Here is a 21,618-nt window from a genome sequence, read left to right on the forward strand (position 1 = left end):
TCCCTGATACCGGGGCCTCCGGGGAGCCAGGACTTGTCACGAGGAGACGGGGCTCCCGGAGACAGAGCAACGGAGCCACACCCCACGTGGGAGCCGGGCAGCCAAGTCAGGACCCGCTGGGGGCTACAGTTTAGAGAAGTAGGTGGGCTCGCCTTCGTTTGCATAATTATTCACACTGATTTGCATAGACCAGACTCCTGGCTACAACTGCGCTTTCTTTTTAAAGTTGTTATGTCTCTTGATTTTCTTTGGCCTTCAGTTTTCCCACCCATCCGCCCGGCGCATTTGGTTTGAGGACGCGGGGCCCAGGGCCCAGGACAGCGCAGGGCGGTGCGGGGAGAGGCGGCTCCCGGCTGCGGGGTGTCCTCGGCCTCCACCGCCCCGGGCAGGACCACGCAGCCTCCGGGCAGCTGCCGCTCGTCCGTGGCCGGGGGCTGGGGGCTCCCGAGCCCTGACCGGCCCTGCACCGGGGCCTAAGGTTTGCCCGGCCCAGCCGACAGCGACAGCTCTGCCCCCAGCAAGCAGAACGTGGGCGTCTAGCCTTGCCCCTGGTTAGATGGCCCCCAGGGACAGAACCCCCGGCGCAGACTGGGTTTTACCTGGTAGAGGGCGTCATGCCCCTTCCCTCTCCGCCGCTGGTTCTGTGGGAGGGACACAAAGGGGCAGAAAGTCAGCAGCGGCCTCCGGCTCGAGGCCTCTACTCTAGGGACCCCCAGAGAACCGGAGATGACAGTCTCCCAGCTGGTACCCCCACCCCGGGCTAGAAAGGTCCTCGGGCCTGAAGAGTCAGGTGAGGCTCGTCTCCGACGGGGCCCAGGTTTGCTCTGAGCCACGCAGGTCCGCCCAGACACCGGAGTCCTAGAATCGGGCTGCACGGGGGCTGGCCACGCCGCCTGTCACCTGGGATCAGCGGGCCTCCCTGCCACTCCCAGAATTCCTGGCGACGGATCCATGCTCACCGGGAATGGCCACCAGATAGTGCTGTGGGCTCCGGCTGCAGAGTCCACCCGCCCCTGGGCTCCCCTACTTACTAACTTGGGTAAGTTATTTAACCTCCCGTGTGGGGAGCACACATGTCTCACCGGGTTATTGTGGGGATTACCTCAGACCACCTACCTGATAGAGCCCTGACCAGGCCTGCTGGGCGGACACGTCACCCCTGCAGTCCCTGCCTGGGACGGCCGGTGCTCTGCTCTCACCATTTGGAAATTTTTAATCTTTTATGAACAAGGGACCCCGCATTTTCATTATGCCTTGGGTCCCAAAGTCCTGGGCACTGAACACCCCATGATAAGTCCTGATGGTGACAAATGTGACTTGCTGTTACCGAGCTTAGTGTGTCTTAGAATCTCCACTTGGCTCCTGAAAGAGCATCAGCCTTTCCTTGGTGTCTTACGTCCGGGCAAGTGCGGAAGAGCTGGATTAACCCTTTGCCCCCCGCGCCCAGCACAGGTGAGGTGAGGTGAGGAATGGGTGGGGACGGGGCCCACGGCAGGCATATCTGGGAGACGACGAGGAGCCCCTGGGGAGCATCCCCACCCCTGACCCAATTCTGGGGAATCAAGAAGCAGCACTCACGTCGCCTTTTACCCCAATCTCACTGTAGGCCTCCGCCATCTTGTCTTTCTGCAGTGCCTGGGAAGGAAGAGGGCGAGGGACACGGATTTGACTAACTTCTGCCCAAGACAGCGGGCTGCCCTAGAGGGTGACGCCTCTCGACTTCCTGCCCGGCAGGGGTCGCCGGTCAGCATCCCGGCCCTTCTTCACCTGAGCATCTGTGTCCCCAACCAGCTCCCACCTCCCGCGTCCCGCAGCCCTCGGGGACCCTCTCTGAGCTGCCAGCCCTTTGCACCGGCCGAGAAGCTCGGGTTAGGTTCGCAGATAAAACGTGGACCTCTAGCCAAAGACCTTGAACGTGGACACCCGAGGGATGCCGGGAGCCCCCAGGGCCATTTATCTGAGCAAACTGTGTCTTTACACACCACCCACGCGCTGCACCAGCCGCTGCGGCCGGAAGGAGAGGCAGCTCCCGCCTCAGGCCGCCCGGGGCACGGGCTGCAAACCTCGGTCAGCGCGCCGGCTGGGGAGCTGGCCTTCCGGGAGGAGGCAACGCGCAGGAAGGACTCCGCTTCTAGAAGCAGGAGCCCCTGGGAGGGCGCTGCCGCCCTGCTCCTGCCCAGCCTGACCTCGCCGCTCCCCCCCGGGGGGCCACGAACAGGGGACACCGGACTGGGTGGGGGGAGGCAAGCGAGGGCTGCTCTACAGGCCGCCGGCGCCACAGGCCGCGAGTAGGGGTACACTCGGCACGGGAAGGTCAAGCGGGGTGAAGGCGGGGGGGAGGGGGGGGATCGTCGCCAGGGCCCCCTCCAGCCTGCCCTCCCGTACTCACATTGTACACGACTTCCGGAGGGTTCCTCCTTCTCTGCTGGGAAAGAGGGGCAGGTTAGAGGTGGGGAAACAGGGACCCCAAGCAGAAGGGGGGTTGCAGCGGCCTCACACCCCGGCCGCCCCCCAGCTCCCTCCTGCAGCCCTGCCCCCCCCCCGGGCCCCCTCAGCTCCACCTCAGCCCCTGCTCCTTAGTGTGCATTGCACACCCCTTTGCACGCAGGCTTCACTTCCCGCAGGGCCCCCTGGGCCCAGCCTTGCCCAGGGCAGCCTCGGGGTCCCCGCGGGCAGCCAGTCTGCGGGCCACGCGGATCACAAGCCTGCAAGTGGGCTTTCTGGCTCGAAATGAGAGGTGCTCAGTACCTTAATTTGGAACAGGGCCAGCCACTGCTCAGCGAGCGCTCCTCGCCTTCCGCCTCCACCCTTCTCGCCCTCCGCCCCCACCCCTCCTCCCCCCTCCTCCCCCACCCCTCCTCCCCTTCCTGGTCCAGGTAAGAGGGGAGTTGAGGCTGGAAGACGCACCCGCGGCTCCTCTCTGCCCACCCCCCCACTCTAGCAACAGCGGGGGGGGGGGGCGGGGAGAGCAGGTGTGACCCGAAGCAGGGTTGGGGGCGCCGCTGGGCGCTGTCAGGCAGCACTGCCCTAAAACCCGGCTTTTCAGAGGGCACTGGCCTGGCCTTACCCAGCCCCCACCCCGCCCGCGGAGCTCACAGCCGAGAACAGAGCCACGAGGAGCCTGGAGCCCCGCCGTGCTCCGGGGGGACCCAGGACCCAGGATTCTTGTCCAGTGGCCTTGGGCCCTTCCGGTGTGGGCCTCGTCACCCGATCTGTCCCTCTGGGGGCAGATGGCCCTACTGTGGCCAAGAAGTTTAAGGGGAGGTGGGTGGGCCTTGGGTACAAGGGTGTCGCCTGAGGCACCGGACGAAGAGACGGGCGTGGGAGCAACGCCCCCCCCCCCCCAGGCGCTGGAGCCCTAGGGCCCTCGCGGGCTAGGCTGGCGCGGCGGGGGGCGCGGGCACCGAGGAGGCACCCGCGGCCGGGCAGCACACGCGCATGCGCAGGCAGAGACGGGGGCGCCCACCTGCTGTCCGCCCATCTCGGGGTCCAGGCCTCGTCTCTTATCCAAAACTTCATACTCCTGCCTTCCTCCCAGGTTGAGCTCCTGAAACCGAGGGGAAAGGGTCAGAGACACGAAGGCTGCCGGCTGGGGGGCTGGGGGCTGGGGGCTCCCTCGGGCCAGCTCTCAAGGGAAGGAGCAGGACCCGGCTGGGGCGGGAACGGGCCCATCCGGGCACCAGCATCTCAGAGACCGTGTGTGTGCGTGTGTGCACGCGTGTGTGCGCGCGTGTGTGTGCGCGTGTGTGCGTGCGCGTTTGTGTGTGCGCGTGTGTAGCTAGATTCCACCCGAGTCCCATCGCCCCAGGAGAGTGAAACCTCTTACCTGCGGCCCTGAAGACCCACTGGTGCCCCTGCGCACCCGCCTGGGGGGGTGCAAACTTCTGGGGGGTGGGAGGCTCACTGGCCAGCACGCCCCAAGCGGGACCCGGAGCGCGCGGCGGGTTCGGGTCCCGGGTTCCCGGGCCCTCGGGAGGTTGGACAACCGGCCAGCCTGCAGCGGGGGCCCTGGGGGGCGGGGAGGGGGGGCGGACGGGAGGGAAACTCACGTTGTAGAGCTGGTTGGCGCCCTGCTGGCTCGCGGGGGCGGCCGGGCTCCTGCCGAACTGGAAGAGGGTCCGGGAGGTTAGCGCGCTGGGTCCGCGGCTCGGGACGCCCCCCACCCCGGCGGCGGCGCTCCCCCCGCCACCGCCCCCCCCCCCGGGGACCTCGGACAGCAACTCCGAGGAGAGACCCCCGCGGCCCTGCCTCGCTTAGTGTCCCTCCGGGACCAGCCCGAGGCACACGCGACCTCGCTCTCCTCGGCTCAGTTCTCTCCGCTGGGGGGGGGGGGGGGGGGGGGGGGGGGGGGGGGGGGGGGGCGGTCTTACAGACCTGCGCGGTGGAAACCACCTGGGAGACCGCCCAGGGCAGCGCCCTTCGAGCTCTTAAAAAGAAAATTAGTGTGACTGCTTTTCAAATAAAATCTTTTGCCAAAATCTACAATCCCAAAGAGCAGAAAGTTGGGGGACCCAAGTGATGGCAAGGACCCAGCTTCCTTCCACCCGCCGCTGGCACCATGGCCACCCCCCCACCCCCCGCCCTGGGAGAAATCCACACTCTGCGAGGCACCCCTGCTTTGGGCTGGTCCTCGCATTTACTGACTGGGAGCCTGGGGGTTCCAGGGACAGGCTGGTGGCCCCAGGCAGCAGCGGGACAGCAGCACCTAGGGAAAGGCCTCAGGTCCCCACCTCCCGCGCTTAGTTGCCTGAAGCCCCTCTGCTGCCAGCAGTACCCGCCCGGGGCTTCTGATGCTCGCACGTGCGTCTGTTTGCCCAGGAAGACCCCCCCCACCGGGCTCTGCCTGCCGCTGCTCAGGTCACCGGCCGCCCGCCCACCCACGGGGCACACTCGGCTGGTCCCTGCTTTGCCATGGACACCATGCTCCGGGCACTGCCCACGCCTGAGACTTTCCAAGACTGAGGCCCCTCTGAACATCCAGCAAGCTGGGGAGCCCACGGCACCCACCTTTGCTCTCAGGAACAGGGCAGTGACAATGACGCCATAGATGAAGAGGACTCCGTCCAGCAGGTAGCACAGTTTGGGGTCCAGGAGGCCGAAGCTCTGTGCATCTGGGCCAGGAGAGCAGAGTGAGCGGCCGGTCTGGTGACGCCGCAGGCCCCACCCTCCCAGGGCGGCCCCGGGACCCGTCATCATGACACGGGGGGCTGCACCCAGTCCCCTCACCCCATCTGACCGCAGCCTCCCTCAACAGCGGGACATGACACCTCGGGGTGGAGGGGGGGGGTCACAGGTCCTGGGAGGACGGAAGGGAAGCAGAAACCAGGTGGGGGGAGGTGAAGCTGTCCAGTGGACACGGGCCTGCTGCGTCAGGCCCACTGCAGCCCAGCCGTGTGTGAGCGTCCGTGTGAGCCAGGCACCCCGGAAGCCTCTGTAATAAGATGCCTGTGTCTGGACGAATGCCACCAGCCGGGTCAGGTATGTGGCTCCCGAAGGCCGGCCCACAGGGAGAGGGCAGGACCCATGTTCGGTTGATATCATGCATCAGGACTGTGGGAACTGGGGCTGACCCCCCTTCCGGGCTCCCATTCCTTGGTGCCGGGCACTGAGCGGCCCCCCCTCAGGGTGGGGTGGAGGGGGGTCTGGTGCTGGCCTTCCTCCCCTGGGCCCCAAGGAGTCTCATAAGCCCCAAAGGTACATTTGGTGAGCCCCGCCCAGCCTGCACCTGGCATTCCTGCTGCTCACGAGTCCCAGCCCATGGCCCCAGCTTTGTCTGTCCCTGCCCCCCACACACACACACTTACAGTCCTGAGGACACACCTTGCTCTTCCGGACTATTTGCCTCTGTGCCTTTGCATGCACTGTTCCCTCTACATATCCTCTGCCTCTGTCTGCCTGCAGCCAGCCCTCCGCCTCGTGGAACCGGACGCATCCTACAAAGCACCGCTCAGAAACCCATCCAGCCTGTCCTGCCCCAAACTGCAGGTGGCACCCCCACTGCCCTCTTAACCTTGGTCAATTTAGTTAGTGCTGCATTTTATTTTTTTTAGTGTTTATTTATTTTGGGAGGAGCAGAGACAGAGGGAGACACAGAATCCACAGCAGGTTCCGGGCTCCGAGCTGTCAGCACAGAGCCCGACGCGGGGCTCGAACCCACGAGCCACGAGCTCATGACCTGAGCCCAAGTTGGACGCTCAACTGACAGCCGCCCAGGAGCCCATTGCACGGGCATTTTAGTGCAACAGGCTTGGAGAAGGGGATACAGCAAATGTTTTGAGTAAATAAACGTGATTTTATTTCAGAGCTCACTGCACTGTGAGGAGACGCGGTCCAGACCCTACTTCCGTCCAGGAATTTGCAGCGACTCGGCCCCTGTGGCGCACCTGCCCGGGTCTCGCCCCCCCACAACCCTGCGCCCCCAGTGGCGGCGTCGCCCAAGGCCAGAGCGCCCCCTGGTGGCCGCCTGCAGCCCCACGGCGGGGCGGGGTAAGAGGGCGCCCTGCCCTGCGCGCTTCTTACCCTTACCTGCGGGGCTCCGGGCACGTGACTCACCCTCGCTCGCGCCTCCCCTGTTAAACGGGGTGAAAACTAACATTTCTGTAATGTTTGCTCTAATGTAAGACACCCCCTCAATGGGATGACTGTCAGACCCTCCCAACAGCGCCGCGCCGAAACCCGTTCCCAGCGGGGCGCGCGCGCGCACACACACACACACGCACACACACACACACACAGCCTGCGAGGCGGCCCCAGGCGCACACACACACACACGCACACGCACACACACAGCCTGCGAGGCGGCCCCAGGCACACACACACACACGCGCACACGNTGCGAGGCGGCCCCAGGCACACACACACACACGCGCACACGCACACACACAGCCTGCGAGGCGGCCCCAGGCGCGCACACACACACACACACACACGCACACGCACACACACAGCCTGCGAGGCGGCCCCAGGCGCGCTCACACACACACACACGCGCGCACACACACAGCCTGCGAGGCGGCCCCAGGCGCGCTCACACACACACACACACACACACACGCACACACACAGCCTGCAAGGCGGCCCCAGGCGCACACACACACACACACGCACACGCACACACACAGCCTGCGAGGCGGCCCCAGGCCCCTGCGGGCAGTGAGTCCCCTCTCTGCGCCCTCCTCCCCTGCGTCCAGCCCTGCCCACCTTTCTCCCACCCGCTGTGTGAGCAGGTGACTCGGTGCTGCCCAGGGCTCTCCCCTCCCCTCCCCTCCCCTCCAGCCTGTGGCTCCCGCCCCAGTTCAAGACCCCTCTGGGCCCCCGGCCGCTGATCTCTCTGTAAACGTCCCACGGCCCCTGCTCAGAAACTACTGATGACCCAGTGACTCGAACTAAGTCCCAACTGCCCATCAAGCTGTGCCCAGGCCCCATCGAGGCCCAGCTCCCCCACTCCGCACACTGCCCTCCCCCCTCCGCTCACCAGGACTTTCCTACCCACCCTCCCTTCCTCCAGCGCCCCCCTACCCGGGGCTGACACGCCCCCTCCACTGGGCATGAAGGGGGCTCCTAACCCACCCCCTTCGCCCCTGGTGACTCAATGGCTGATTCTGCATCTGCTGGAGGTGCAGAGCCTGCCTCCCACAGGGCGCCCCCACGCTGACTGTCGCTTCTGAGGTCCCCTGCACCTGGGGTGAGCCCTGGAGACCAGCGGCCGCACTTCTGCCTCCCCCTCCCCCCCACATTGGAGCGCAAGGTGGACGATCATTAGACAGTGGGGGCTTTTCAGGGGAGATGCGCCCCTCCCCCGCCGCTGCCCCCCCCCCCCCGGCCCTGAGGCAGCACCAGAAGTCCCCTGCTGGCCTCAGGTGGGCATCTGAACCCCTCCAGGAGGTAAGCCAGCCCCCAGCAGAGGCCACCGTCGCCGGGGTGATTTTTGTCTTAGGGACTGGGGACCAGGTGTCGGCGGTAATTTACGGGGTGGTTGAGATTCAGAAAAGGACTCGGAGAAAATCGCTCCGCTGCCTGTCCCATAAAATGAGGACAGAAAAATGACTGGACAGTAAATTTAGAACAAACGAGAAGAAATATTTCTTCGCTCGGGCAGAGCCCGCGCAGTAGGGGATGGGAACTGGTCTCCTCCCCCAGAGAGAAGGAACAGGGACAGGTTTTCCTTCTTTCCTTCCAAAGAGCCACCAGACTGCATGGCCGATGACAAGTACGCTGTGCGTGGTTCACCCAGGGGAGGGTGTGAACTGCAACACGATTCCCAGGGAAGGGCTCTTCCTCCACCCAGTCCGGCTGCGCCTGTGCTGCGAGCAGCGGCCTGAGGAAGGCAGTGATAGCCTGGAAACTTCCACAAAGGGACCGGGACCTAATTCCATTACGTAACTGGCTAAATGTTTCTTGGGCATCTGCTCAATGCCAGGGCTCGATGTTGACGTAGAAGGGGCCCTGGGTCGGGTATCAGGCAGATTCTAGTGCCCCCCTTGCTAAGTAGCTGTGTGGTCTTGGACAAGTCACCTCACCTCTCTGGGCCTCAGTGTCTTCACCTGTAAAATGGTGGGTAATCATATCTAGCCTGAGGCTGTGGTGAAAACAAAGTGAAGAAATGGATTTGTCAATTTCCTCCTCAAGGACAATGACGTCTAATAGAAGGTCTGAGTCCCTGCCCTCACCCGGCTTCGGCTGCAGCTTACACGGGGTAGAGGGGCCGCCCTCGGACAGCAGGCCGTGCTCCAGGATGCCAACCCAGAAGCAGAGACACTCGCTTCCTGCTTCCAGCTTCTTCTCTGCACCCTCGCCCCCAAGGCAGAGCTCGGTTTGCCTCATTCCCTAATCCACGGTACACATTCTGCATCCCCTCGGCCCAGAGGGAGGGAGGGAGGGCGGTGTTTAACACCTCTGTGGTGGCTGCTTCCCTGGTCAACACGAATCGTTTTTATCTCTCAGTTCCTGTCCTCAGCCCCAGTAACACTACCTGCCTCGTTAGGTGGCAGTGAGGACTAAATAAGATACTGATTATGGGGTGCTGGACCCAGCACGTAATAATAATGTGTCTGCTATCATTATCGCCATGACTTTTTCCCCCAAATCACCACCAACACATTTTTTTTTTTTTTTTTGAGAGAGAGAAAGGGTCAAGTAGAATCAGGAACGTTTAAACTGGCTAGGACAGGAGGGGCGCCTGGGCGGCTCAGTTGGCTGAACGTCTGACTCCTGATTTCGGCTCAGGTCCTGATCTCAGGGTTGTGAGATCCACGCCCAAATGTGGAGACTGCTCAAGATTCTCTCTCTCCCTCTGCTCTTCCCCAACTCCTCTCAAAAAAAAAAAAAAATTAATTACTTCAATAAAATTGCTTACACTGGGTAGCACTTCACTGGCGCGCCTTACCCCTGGGTGAGCACGGCCACACAGCCAAGCAGCTCAGGGCGTTTGGTGAGGGGGCTGCCTGCTGAGCAGTCACATGATTTCCCATTCAGAAAATGCTGCCTTCCCATCAGAGAAGTGGGTTGAAGAAAACAGACAGCCCGACAGTAGCCTCCCAGCACAGGCCTCGGTGTGACGGCGGCAGCGGCCAGCGGAAGGGGACAAGCCCTATTTGCAAAGCAGGAGAACACTGCTTCTAGCCGAGACTGGGGGTGGGGGTGGCATCTGACCCCATGAGCCTCCATCTCTCCAGCCTGGACCCCACAGGCCGTCCTCGGCACAAGCACCCTCGGCACATCTGGAAAGCGAGGGGATTCGGCCCCGGTTCCCATGCCCGCTCCGCCTTCCCCGGGTGTAGCTGGTGACGGCGCGCACGCGTCCCCACGGCACCAGGGCCCGGAGACGCAGTCCACGCGGGCCGGAGCACATCCAGGCTGGAGGCCTCAGGCAGGTGCTCCCAAAAGATCGGGCCAGGCCGAGAAAGAGGCGTTTTAAGTGGATCTAGTTGCTCCGGGGCAGGGCACGAGCTGCTGACCCGGAGCCCGGGAAGAGCTGGCCTTCCGCACTCGGGCACTTGGTGTTGGACACGGACTGGAGCCCCGGGGACGAGAGGAGCCCGGCCCACAGCCTGCCCTTGTCGCAGTCAGGAGGCCACTGTCCGGTGTGCTCGCCGCAGTCCGGACTCGATGGCCGGGGGCTCGCGATGGCCAGGGCCTGGCTGAACTGGGAACATGGACTCTGGTTGTTTCGCAGCCTCTGCCACACGGGCAGCCACCAGGCAGGCATCGATGAGACGGGCCAGCAGGTACCGCCCCGTACGGGACCCCCATCCCCCAGCAGGTGAGGGAGCAAGCAGGCAGAGAATCTCGGCGGAGCTCAGCGCACGGCTGGGCCTGGCCTCCGGTCCCACAGGCTAGACCGTGGACCCACGGAGGTGACCCGTAGTGGGTGGCTGATGCCATCCTCGGTCACAGTGCGCAGGGCACAGGGCATCGCAGGGGACGGGACGGGGACACGGTGCGGCGGGGTGAAGCAGCTCAGCAGATAGAGGACCTGCCTCCCAGCACACTGGTCGCAGCGGCGAGGGGGCCCTGGCTCAGGACCCACCTGCGCGAACAGCCTTGGGCCAAATGGCATCCAGTGCTCACGCCCAGCACCACGGAGGTCACCTCCGTGACCCGGGTGTAGTCCCGAGCTCTGGCCCCGTACACACTCCCCCCTGCGGCCCGAGGGCTGTGCCAGCTGCCACGCACCGTGGGCGGACCATGTACCCTGAGCCCTGGACTCAGGCCCCCGCCTACCCGGGTGCCGCCCCCCCCACACCCCACCCGCCCCCGCCCTGCACTGCAACTTCCTGCTCAGAAGTCCCCCCACGGTGCCACCCTGATTTTGACTTTAAGCACAGTGAGCCAAAGCTTTCCGGCCGGCCGTGTGGCACAGGACCCGGAACCGGGGAGACGCCGCGACGGCCAGTGACCGACCGAGCACCTACCTCTACGGGTCACCGCATCTACAAGTGTCACGGGTCCCACCGGTGAAAGCGAGCCCAGCCGTCTCCATACACCTTTCTGTGTCTGTAAAAGTCCCGAGTTCAGGAAGCTTCTTGGCGTGGACCACTGACAGGAGACTCCGGGGCCCCAGAGGGCAGCCTGGGGAGGCCCGTGCCCTCGCAGAGTCTAATTTCTTCAGGGGAGGTGTCTGTACCTGAACTTCACCGTCTGTCTCCCAGCCAGGCTACGAGCTGCCTCGAGCAGGGAACCCGGGTCTCCATCCTGGGGTCCTGCAGGTCCCGGGAGGGGTAAACACACCCCCGCGCGGCCCCCACATTCAGCCAACCTCCCCCCCACCCCCACACTCCCCGTTCCAGAGCAGAGCCACCGCCCGGCTCCCTCACGTCCAACCGGTAAGGATGCCTTGCACTAGAACCCCAATTTGTACTTTTAAAATTAGGTCCTGTGCCTGATCGAGCTCGATTCTATGGGAGCCCAGAGGTGGGCAGGGGTCTGTTGTTGGGCCCAATCCAACATGGGGCCGTAAACGGAGATCAGGGGAGTAAAGCAACTTCCTCAAGGACGCCAGCAGGCTAGTGGCAGAGCTGGCTGGGACCTCCTGACCTCACCCGTGGGTGCAGGACGGAGTTTTCTCCTAGCTCTGAGCGCACAGCCCTGACTGCTCCCTGGGTTCCGACCGACCGTGCGGTCGCAGCAGCTCGCGGGCCTTACACCTTCTGGTTTCCCTGTCCCCCCCCCCCCCAGCACGCCGGCGGCTACACGGAGCACAGCCCTAGAGCCAGAAGGATGCAAGTTCTGAATCCCCCTCTTGCTGGCTTTGTGTTTGCCTACAGCTTCCTTAGCCTGAGTTTCAGTTCAAGGGGTTGAACTAGACTGACATCACAGGGCAGTGATGCAGATGAGCTAAGACGACAGGGCCCTGCCCGGTGGCGCCCGCCCAGCCCCGGACTCGGAGGGGGGGGGGGGGGGTCTCCTTCGCCACCACAGCCGCGGCGGGCAGACCAGGCCACCCCGCTTCTCGCCGCTGCGTGCCAAGGTCGGGCACGGGACCGGTCCGCCCCCAGCTCAGGATGGAGGTGCCCACCTCTCGAGTATCTGAGGATACAGTCGGGTGACGCAGAGGCAGGAGATGGCGCGTTCTGAGCGCACCTGGCTGCGCGGGGTGGGGGGGGGCCGGGGGGGGTTGACAAGGGAACTTGCATTCGCGCTCGGTGTGCAGGTCAGAGAACGCCCTGCCCCTCAGAGCAACAAAGGTCACTTTGTTACCTGCTTTGCCCCTCAGAACAGCTCTTCAGGACATGGGCTGAATCACTACGGATTCTGCTTTGCGGACAAGGAAGTTGAAGCTCAGAAGTTCCCAGGAGCATCTCCTGCTCATTCCCTTGTCTTCCCACTGTCTCCTGGTGCCTCCGGAGTCCTGTTCTCCAGAGAGCCCCCCACCTTTTGTGGGCATTTCTTCTCTGACACCTTCAGCCTCTGCTTGAATACCCGGGGCGACAGGGAGCTCACCACTCCGCAATCGCCGGTGGAGAGTGCTCACTCATTTTCAGAGCTGTTAAAAAACAGCCTTGAATCTAGTTGTGCCTTCAGAGGCACAAAGAACACAAATTCTCCCCGTTCTGTAGCTCAGCCTTTACAATCTCTCCCGTGTCCGGCTTCTCTCCCGCTTCAGAGGAAACGCTCAGGTATCCCAGCAAGAATAAAGCCTTTAGAGGTAGAGAACTTGAGTCCAGGGCCTGGCTCTGGTGCTTCGGCAGCTGTGTGACTCTGGGGTAATGGCATAGCTCCCTCACAGGGTGTGTGACCCCGAAATGCTACCCAGTAAGCTCTCAGCACACAGGCGCTAATGGCATCAAAGCCCACAGTTCAGGTAGGACCAGCCAGATTCCCAGCCCCCCGACCACCCTTTGCAGCCCTAACCTCGAGCCCGGGGTCGTGCCGCTGCCCAGCCTCAGCCCAGGCGAAGACACAACGGGCGATGACATTGCAGGCTAAGAATTTAGAAAACAGGAAGTCACGTGTCTTCAGGAAGGCAGAGTGGCAGCAGGTCCGGGCGCCTGTGTGGGGTGTGACCCCGGCTCAGGGACCCAGCCCTCCCCCGCCAAGGGGTTTGCTGCCTTTCGTTGAACAACTTTCACTGCAGCAGGAGAGATAGATGCACTGGGTGCTGATGGTAACCCTCAGCTGAAGCATATGTGAGTCTCAGTCCTTTACAGCTGGGGAAACTGAGGCTCAGAGAGGCTCATCACATGCCAAAGGTCTAGATCCAGGGCTGAGCTCAGGCCTGTCTAGTCTGTAGCCCAGATACTCTCTGGTCCAGAGTCCTCACCACCATTTGGCACTAACCTTGGACAAGTCACTGGTCCCCGGGGCTGGGGAGAGGGGTTCCTCTGGAGGCTGAGAAGGGACGGACTCCTTTTCTCTGCGGATCACACCACGTTAGCAGATGTGATTCTAACTCTACACTTGGCCTTCTTTCTCTGAGGGGGCGGGAGGCTGGGAGGCCTGCAGCATCACCGTGACAGACGGCCTGCTCCCGAATGTGAGGCCGGCCCGGCCGGCGCCGTTAGAGGCTGACCCCCTGGAGACAGCCTTGCCCTGCAGAACACACTGGTGCCACGTAATTTCTCGCTACTTACTGTGACCAGCCAAGGCCTCCTCGACCCCCCTTCCTCGAATGTTGGATTTCAAATGCTTGTGTTTCATTGTAAAGCTAAATATCTATCTGGTCATAGCTACACACAAATTATATATTCCCATAGACGAGAATTCCGCAGCAAACAGGAAGAAGCAAGTTGTTGGATTTCTTCCTTTAAACAATTTTTTTAAACGTTTATTTATTTTTGAGAGACAGAGAACGAGCAGGGGAGGGGCAGAGAGAGAAGGAGACACAGAATCTGAAGGAAGTTCCAGGCTCTGAGCTGCCAGCACAGAGCCCGACGCGGGGCTCGAACCCACGAACCGTAGATCATGACCTGAGATGAAGTCCGCTGCTCAACCGACTGAGCCCCCCCAGGCGCCCCAAGTTGTTCGATTTCTTAAAGGTAACAGGATTATGGGGCGCCTGGGGGGCTCAGTCAGTTGAGCATCCGACTTTCGCTTAGGTCATGATCTCGCGGTTCGTGGGTTCGAGCCCCGCGTCGGGCTCTGTGCTGACTGCCAGCTCAGAGCCTGGAGCCTGTTTCAGAGCCTGTGTCTCCCTCTCTCTCTGACCCTCCCCTGCTCATGCTGTCTCTGTCTCTCTCTCCCAGAAATAAATAAAAACATTAAAACAAAAAAAGGTAACAAGATTATGGAAAAATAATTCCTTTCTTATATTATTATTTCCTTGAAATTTGTTATGATTTTGTGCAATAATTGTACAAGTTTTCCTATGATCACTTTTCTTTTTATTTTCAAGTAAATCAACTCATTATAAAAGTGCAGGAAAGTACAAAATCATCGAAGCCACCCAAACTACCACATTCAAACGGAGCCACTATTAATATGATAGCAGACTGCCTTCCAAAGTCTTAGTTATTCATAAATTATAATTATTCTACATGAAATTTTTTCCCTGAAAAAAACCTATTGTTTTTTAAATGTAATTTAACATTATATTTTCATGTTATGTCACTTACTTATATCTCACGTTTCACGTTACTGCATAGGCTTACTGAATATCCTTTTTAATGGCTGTGTAGTAATCCTTCTGTTATTTATTTACCATTTCTCCATTGAAGGTCGTTTGTTTCCAATTTTTCACCACTGTAAATAACTCTGTGACCAGCACCTTCATTCCTAAGGCTTTTCACAGGCTTAGAACTCAATCAATAAAACTTTGAAAGATGAAAGCTAAGACAACTAGTCCAAGAGAAATATTCAAATAGGCAGTTCTCAGAGGAGGAAAAACAAGCTGCTTATAAACATATAAAAAGACTCAATCTCACTGCTGGCTACTCACTACCGAACGTACAAAATGAGAGAGAGAGAGACGGATCCCATTCTTCAGGAATAGTCAGAGGATACGTGAAGGAAGGGCACCCCTGGTGGAGGAAGAGCAGATGCAAAGGTCCTGTGGTGGATCCAGGCCTAGTGTATCTGAGCAGCAAGGAGGTAGTAGGTGTGGCGGGAGGTGGGGGGGCATGGGAGAGGGAGAGTGCTAGAAGATGGGGCTAGCGGGTAAGAGGGCGGCGGCATTGGTTAGAACCTTCTCAGCCAGTGGATTTTTCTCTGAATGAGACGAGGAGCAATTGTAGGTCTTTCTCTTTTTTTTGTTTTACAACGAATACACATTATTTTTGTAATTTCAAGAAAGCGGATGACGTTTAAAAGACAAAAGTAGTCCGTTGGAATGAACTTGGCCGCCTCGGCCCCCAGGCTGCTGGGAGACGCCCAGACCAGCTCAGGCCCGGCCTGAAATCCAGGCTGGGCCGCCAGGATGCCGGTGCCTGTAAAGATCACCCACAGCTTGTCTGAGTTCATCTGAGTGTAGTAATCTCCATCTCTTCCCGCCCTCGCCCCATAAACCGAGCTATGGTTTCCACACGGAAAGTGGTTTATTTCTAGTGAAAGGATGCAAATCCCTCCATTCTTGGGCCCTTTCATCACTCAGGACCACGCGCTCAGCACCCAGCTCTGTTATGGGCTGAACTGGGTCCCCGCCAGAATCCCTCTGTGGGGGCCCCGGTCCTCAGCGCCTCAGGACGGGACTCGGTTTGGAGAGAGGCCTTCACGGATTTGGTTAAAATGAGGACCTAGGGTGGGCCCTAAGCCCCCTGGGGACACATCCTATTTGTTCCACTTCGCAGAGGAAGACACTGGCCGTCCGGGAGGCCAAGTGACTCTCTGAGGTCCCCAGGCACCTGCGTAGCAGCGGGTGGATGGGAGGCCAGGCCTGTGTTTGTCCGCACACAGCACTCGGCCCTCACATTATGCACTTGAGCTTTAACACGATTTAAAAGAAATCCACTCTATCAAATCCCCTCATGTCAACGTTCCAGGCATGATTTTGCCATTTCTCTGAGACTTGAATGTATTCCGCACATAAGCCCTCGTGGTATGCCCACGTGCACGTGCACACACACACACACACACACACACACACACACACGGATGTTTATTACATAATTATCTGCAGGAGCAAAAACAGAAAAATGGAAACAACATAAACATCCACCAGCTAAGACCCTAATTAGCAAATGTTGGTATAGTCACGTGTAGCAGTTTAAAAAACCAAAAACACAACAGATACTTCTGGATGTGCTGCTATAGAGAGATCTCCAAGATAAGTAGGCGAAAAAAGCAAGCTCTAGAATGGTCTGTGTGCTATTTATGTATGAAAAAGGAAAGACATATTATCATAGGCTGCGTATGTGTAATTACGCGTACAGAAATCTTGATCTGGTTAGGGGTTTCGTTTGGGATGGTGAAAAAGTTCTGGAAACAGAGTGGTAGGGATTGCAAACAACTTTATCCACTGAACTGTACACTTAGAAATGGCTAAAATGGGGGGCGCCTGGGGGGCTCAGTCAGTTGGGCGACCGACTTCAGCTCAGGTCATGATCTCATCGTTCGTGGGTTCGAGCCCCACGTCGGGCTCTGTGCTGACAGCTCAGAGCCTGGAGCCTGTTTCAGATTCTGTGTCTCCCTCTCTCTCTGACCCTCCCCTGCTCACGCTGTCTCTCTCTCTCTCAGTAATTAAAAAAAAATATGGCTAAAATGGTAAAATTCTATTTCATACACTTTACCACAATAAAAATGTTTATATATCTATGCCTATATCAACACTGACATTGATAATCAATATCTATATACACAAAAAATGTTCTCCACACTTAATTCAGAAGGAGCCAGGAGAGTAGGGGGGGGGTTACTTAATTTCCATGAATGATGAGCCCCTAAGTCACATGAAATGGGCGCACAGCCCTGGGCAGGCGGAAGCGGAGGCTCAGGGACTGATGCCTGGACGGGGCTGCGCTCGGACATTTCCAGCGATGACTCACTGGGGTCTGGAAGTTTCTCCAACATATACAGAAACGTTCACTAGAAGGCGTTTGGGGAATAAGGTTACATCTACCTATGAACTGACAGCAATTAGCGCCGGCAAACGGCGTGGGCATCATCGGTGCTATTAGTACCCAGGGCTGCGACGGGAGGCCAGGTCCGTCCAGGGGCCTGGGAGGGAGGCGGAGAAGCCTCTGGGCGTGGCAGGTGCAGCGACGGCGGCCGGCGGGGGGAGAGGGGGCTCCCAGCCGTCCTGCGGGCCCCAGGCCATCAGAAGTCACCCGCCTCCTCAGCCCCCCGCCCCCCACGGCCTGGCCTGGTGGCGGTCCGCCCGGGGTGTCGGAGCCCAGCCAGGCGCCCTCTCGCTCCGGCCGCGCCCCGGAGCCGCCGGCCGCCGCGAGGGGCAGGAGCCGGGCCGGGAAGGGGCGCCGAGGCCCGGGCGCAGCCCCGCCCGCAGCGTCTCCCCCGCGAGGCTTCCTGTTGAGCCGCCTTCTCGGCCCGGTTATCGGCTGTGATCTCGCGTCTAACTCCCGCCCTCGGGCGCCCGCCCCCACCTGCGGTCCCTTCCCCGAACCGCGCCGCCCCAGCCCTGTCGCCGGCCGAGCCCTGGTGGGGGGGGGGGGCTGCTTCCCAGGCGGGGGGGGGCGGGGGGGGCACGAGGGTCCCTCCTGGGAGCCGGGGTCCGCCTGCCTGGGGTGGGGGCGGCCCACGCCCCGCGGACGCCCGCTTTCCCCGCTGGGCCTCGCCCCCCGCGCCCCCCCCTCGCCCCGCGCCCCGCGAGCGCACGGGGGTCCCGGTTCTCACTGGGGGGACTCCACCTGCCGTCGAAGCCGCCGCCCTCGCAGCGACAGCCCCGCTTGGCCGCTGGTTTCCGGGCTTTCCCAGCGAGGGCAGAGCACTGGCTGCGGGATCCCCCCCATGGGCCCCGCTCTGGGACTGTCGCTCCCCCCGGGGCCGCAGCAGGGCGCCCCCCGCCCCCCCCCCCGGAGGCCAGCGGCGGCGTGAGCAGACCGGCCGACCAGGTCGGACGAGAAGGGCAGACGCGAGGACGGAACTTGCAGACGCAGCGCAAGTGGGTCGAGCCGGGTCCCCGCACAGGCGCGTCCCCAGCAGGGGCCCCCGCGCCCCGGCCTGTGCCCCGTGCCCCCGGCGCTCCGGGCGGGCGCAGGCATCTGTGTGTGAGCTCGCGCCCCCACGGCCTCACGTACGGCATCTTCCGGGACCAGCGCCTTCTGCTTGCTTGGCTCGGGAAGATTCCATGAAGGCCGGCGCGCCCGAGCGCCTGTGCACGGCTCCCTGACGGGGGGGCAGCCCCGAGGCCCGTCGCGCGTCCCCACGTTCGCTCGCCCGACGTGTGCGTCCGGTGGACATCAGTGGCACCTACCGGGGCCGCCTTCGCTGACCCTACGCCAGGGGACGGTCCTGCCCGGCCTCCTTCGCACCCCGTCGTGTGCTGGGGCCCGGCTCCCCGGGGCCTGCCCAGGGTGACGGCACAGCCCCCTGGGTCCCGGCAGATGCTGAGCAGCTGGTGTGAGACGCCTCGCAGGGCGGGAGCTGGGGTGGGTGTCGCGCACTGCGCCGGCGCTGCGTCCCAGGCCCCGGCCGGCCGGGGGCTCCGAGTGTCTTCACGGGGCTGGGGGTGCGGGTGGTGGGCGGCCCCCTGCAGGCTGAGCTGCCCACAGACAGGGCTGGTGTCCAAACAGCCCAGAATGACCCGCAGAGGAGGACAAAACAGAAGCGGTGCAGCCAGAACGGGGGCGGGCACCTTGGCCCCTCACCGGCTCACCCGCCCCCCCTAGGGGGGCGCCGCTGCGGTGAAGCCCGCGAGCCGGAGCCCGGCCGCCAGTGCTGGGCACAGTCCCCACTGTCCCCCGACGGCTCCGGCTCACTCCCTTCGGCCCGGCTCGGTCCACACCACCTGCAGGGCCTCAGTTACTATCCGTGCAAAGAGCAGTCTGTGTGTCACCCTCTCTGCGTCTGGGGGGCTCTTTCCTGCACAAGCGGATCGCAGTTGCTGAAGGGCAAGGGCCGTGGCTTCTCGCTCTCTGTTGCGGCTGCTGCGGGTAGGAAGCCGGGAATTGGCAGTTACACAACTGCTTGGACACCTGAGGCGCGGATGGGCGGCTGGCCGCGCGGTGGCCGTGAACGCGGTCAAGTGCACTTTGCCCCCAGCACGCACAGAACCTTCGAGTTGGCAGAGGGACCGCCAGAGCCTTGGCCAATGCCGTCGTCGCGTGTGTGTCCCTGGCGAAGGTGCTTCACTCTGCTGGCTTCTTTGCCTCCAAAATGAGGGCGCTCCTAGAACAGTCTAGGCCCCTTGCCGCAGGCCGTGTTGAGGCGGCCATCGGAAAGAGAAGCGCCCCAGATTTCATAACGAGGAGACATCACAGCGTGCTGGTTCCCAAACGTGCCCTCCACCGTCCCTGCTGTCCTTGTGCGCGGGGGACATGAGTGAGCGGATGTGGGTGTTGCACCCCCCCCCCCCCAGGCTGGGAGCGAGGGAGGGGGCTGAGCCTTTTCTCATGGGTGGTGATGGGGGCAGGCCCGCCATCCCGGGCAGCTTTCTGCTGACACCCCGACAACGGGCAGGCTGAGCATGACCCGGAGAGGGGCCACCGGCCCACTGCTTCCTGTACGCCTCCCCCATCCTTCCAGCTTCACAGGCTTTACTTGGCATTCAAGGCTCCGCTCATAGGTTACCACTTCTGGGAAAACTTCTGGGCTTCCTTCAGGCAGAACTAATCTCCCTTCAGTGGGCACCTGTTTCTATTCTATTTATCGTGGGTTAAATTTATTGGTTTTTTTAAGTTTATTTATTTTGAGAGAAACAGAGAGGGTGAGTGCATGTGCCTGTGGGGGAGGGGCAGAAAGAGAAGGAGAGAGAATCCCAAGCAGGCTCCACGCCGTCAGCATGGAGCCCAGTGTGGGGCTGGATCCCATGAGCTGCGAGATCGTGACCTGAGCCGAAATCAAGAGTCAGCCGCTTAACCAGCTGAGCCACCCAGATGCCCCTAAATTTATCGTTAAACAGAGTATTAGTTATATTTTTAAATAATATATTCAAAATATTTTCCTTCAACTTTCAGATACCTATTCACATGAAGTACCTCTACATTAAAGGGATCTAAATGTTAACCTTTACAAGGTTTTTACAAAAGAAAAGAAAAGAAGAGAAAAGGGTGCAAGAAATCCAGTACTTTCTCTGTGTTTCCAGGCTGTAGTGTGTTGCTTGTATTTTTTCACATCAACAGTTGGCCACATTGCTTTGAATTTAGAAAAACTTCCTGATAATGTGTCTGCGGGTTGAAGAAAACCATAGCGAACATATTGTTTGAAAACGTAGTTAACATTCTGTTTAAAGGTAACATTTAATGTGGTAATATTTCTGACTTTCAGACACAGCAATTCTGGACACATGTTTGCTAATTATTCGATGATGAGCCTGTCCCCGGTAAAAATTAAACTCCACGACATCTGGAATATGTTTTATTCTTCTCTGACTCTCCGGCCCCTAGCTGGCGCCAGCATGAAGGAGGTAGTCATAGGGGTTTGATGAATGAATAAATGATAAAGCCCGGTGGTTTTGCTTGAACCCTGGCCCTGAGGCTGAGCCCGGCTGGAGTGGGCTGCCTCCCTCATCTCTGCGTTTTCAGCTCTCTCTCCCTAATCCCCTCAAAAGTTTGCCCAGAAGAAATAAGGTTAAGACTAAGAGCTTTATGTCCTGGACGTCGAGGTGGGGACGTAAGCGTCAGAGAAATCTGCCCCTGTGTGCAGGGAGCCGGAAGAGGAGCAGTTTCTCACCCTGACTTAGTCAAGCTATTTCTGAGCTCCTGGGAGTCCGAGCGGGGCTGGGGGGTGGGGAGGGGGTGCCAGCGGGGAGAAGGCCCCCGTGCGTTTCCAGCAGGCGGTGGGGCTGCGGCTGGAAGCCCAGCTGGAGGGCGAGGCTTTCCTGGGGCTTGTTTGTCAGTCGGCAGCCCACGCCGCCAGTGCTCACCTGTGACGTACTTCGTGTGCCCGGATCAAAGGCCCCGCAAAGCCTGTGCCCCTGCAGCTGGGGACGCGCGGGGGGGACGTGGGCGGCGGGGGGCTGGCGGCTTGCCGGGCTGTCACCCGTCTCCCAGGGAGGGGGTGCGCCCCGTGAGCCCCGGCCGCCACCTGCCCTCTGGCCGGCTCAGCGATCTCACAGGTTGGTCCTGAGGAGGCGGCCCAGGCCCACCAGGCCCGGCGGGGTCTCCTGTTCGGTTCCACCTCTGGATTTAGAAGCACAGACAGAGCCAGAAATGTCCCGGTGGAGAAGCCACTGGAAGACAACGCAGCGAGGTGTTCCATCTCGGCCTCTGAAATTGTGGGCGAGCTCCATCTCGTGCCTGTCCCTGCTTTCGCGTCCGAGTACAAGCCTTTGAATGCAGAGACTACGAGAAAGTGCGGTTTCGAGGCCTGTATGCACCCCCCCATCCTGAGCCGCGCTTCGGGTCACTGAGCCTCCGAATCACTGTGCAGGCTTCAGGCGGGCACTGGCAGGATGTGGGCAGCTGGGGGCACGCGGGGCCAACGGGCGCACAGGGCGGCAGAAGCTGCGGGGACAGCGGGGCACCCCGCGCGGGGCAGGTCACACGGGGCTCGGCCTCCGTCCCCTCCCGGCAGAGCTGAGCCCGTGCGGAGCCCATCTGCCCCCTCATCCCACTCGGGCCCCCCAGTCCC

At 61.0% G+C, this 21,618-nt stretch overlaps 1 protein-coding gene across 2 annotated transcripts in view; it reads right to left on the minus strand.

Moving 5' to 3' along the window:
- Window positions 1-21,618, minus strand: part of CD247 (CD247 molecule) — a 70,698-nt gene that overhangs the window by 953 nt on the left and 48,127 nt on the right. Inside the window, exons 1-7 of one of the 2 annotated variants that reach the window (XM_039241921.1) lie at window positions 6,526-6,610; window positions 5,008-5,111; window positions 4,050-4,106; window positions 3,467-3,547; window positions 2,390-2,422; window positions 1,579-1,635; window positions 600-641 (exon numbers count right to left, since the gene is read on the minus strand). In XM_039241921.1, the coding sequence (XP_039097852.1) occupies window positions 600-641; window positions 1,579-1,635; window positions 2,390-2,422; window positions 3,467-3,547; window positions 4,050-4,106; window positions 5,008-5,111; window positions 6,526-6,595 (444 nt within the window). In that variant the 5' untranslated portion in view covers window positions 6,596-6,610. Of the gene's footprint in view, window positions 1-599; window positions 642-1,578; window positions 1,636-2,389; window positions 2,423-3,466; window positions 3,548-4,049; window positions 4,107-5,007; window positions 5,112-6,525; window positions 6,611-21,618 lie in introns of those variants that run through there. The other variant, XM_039241920.1, reaches the window with a different exon arrangement.

This window comes from Hyaena hyaena, unplaced genomic scaffold (assembly GCF_003009895.1).
Source record: "Hyaena hyaena isolate Hyena2069 unplaced genomic scaffold, ASM300989v1 scaffold_201, whole genome shotgun sequence".
NCBI classification, from domain to species: Eukaryota; Metazoa; Chordata; class Mammalia; order Carnivora; family Hyaenidae; genus Hyaena; species Hyaena hyaena.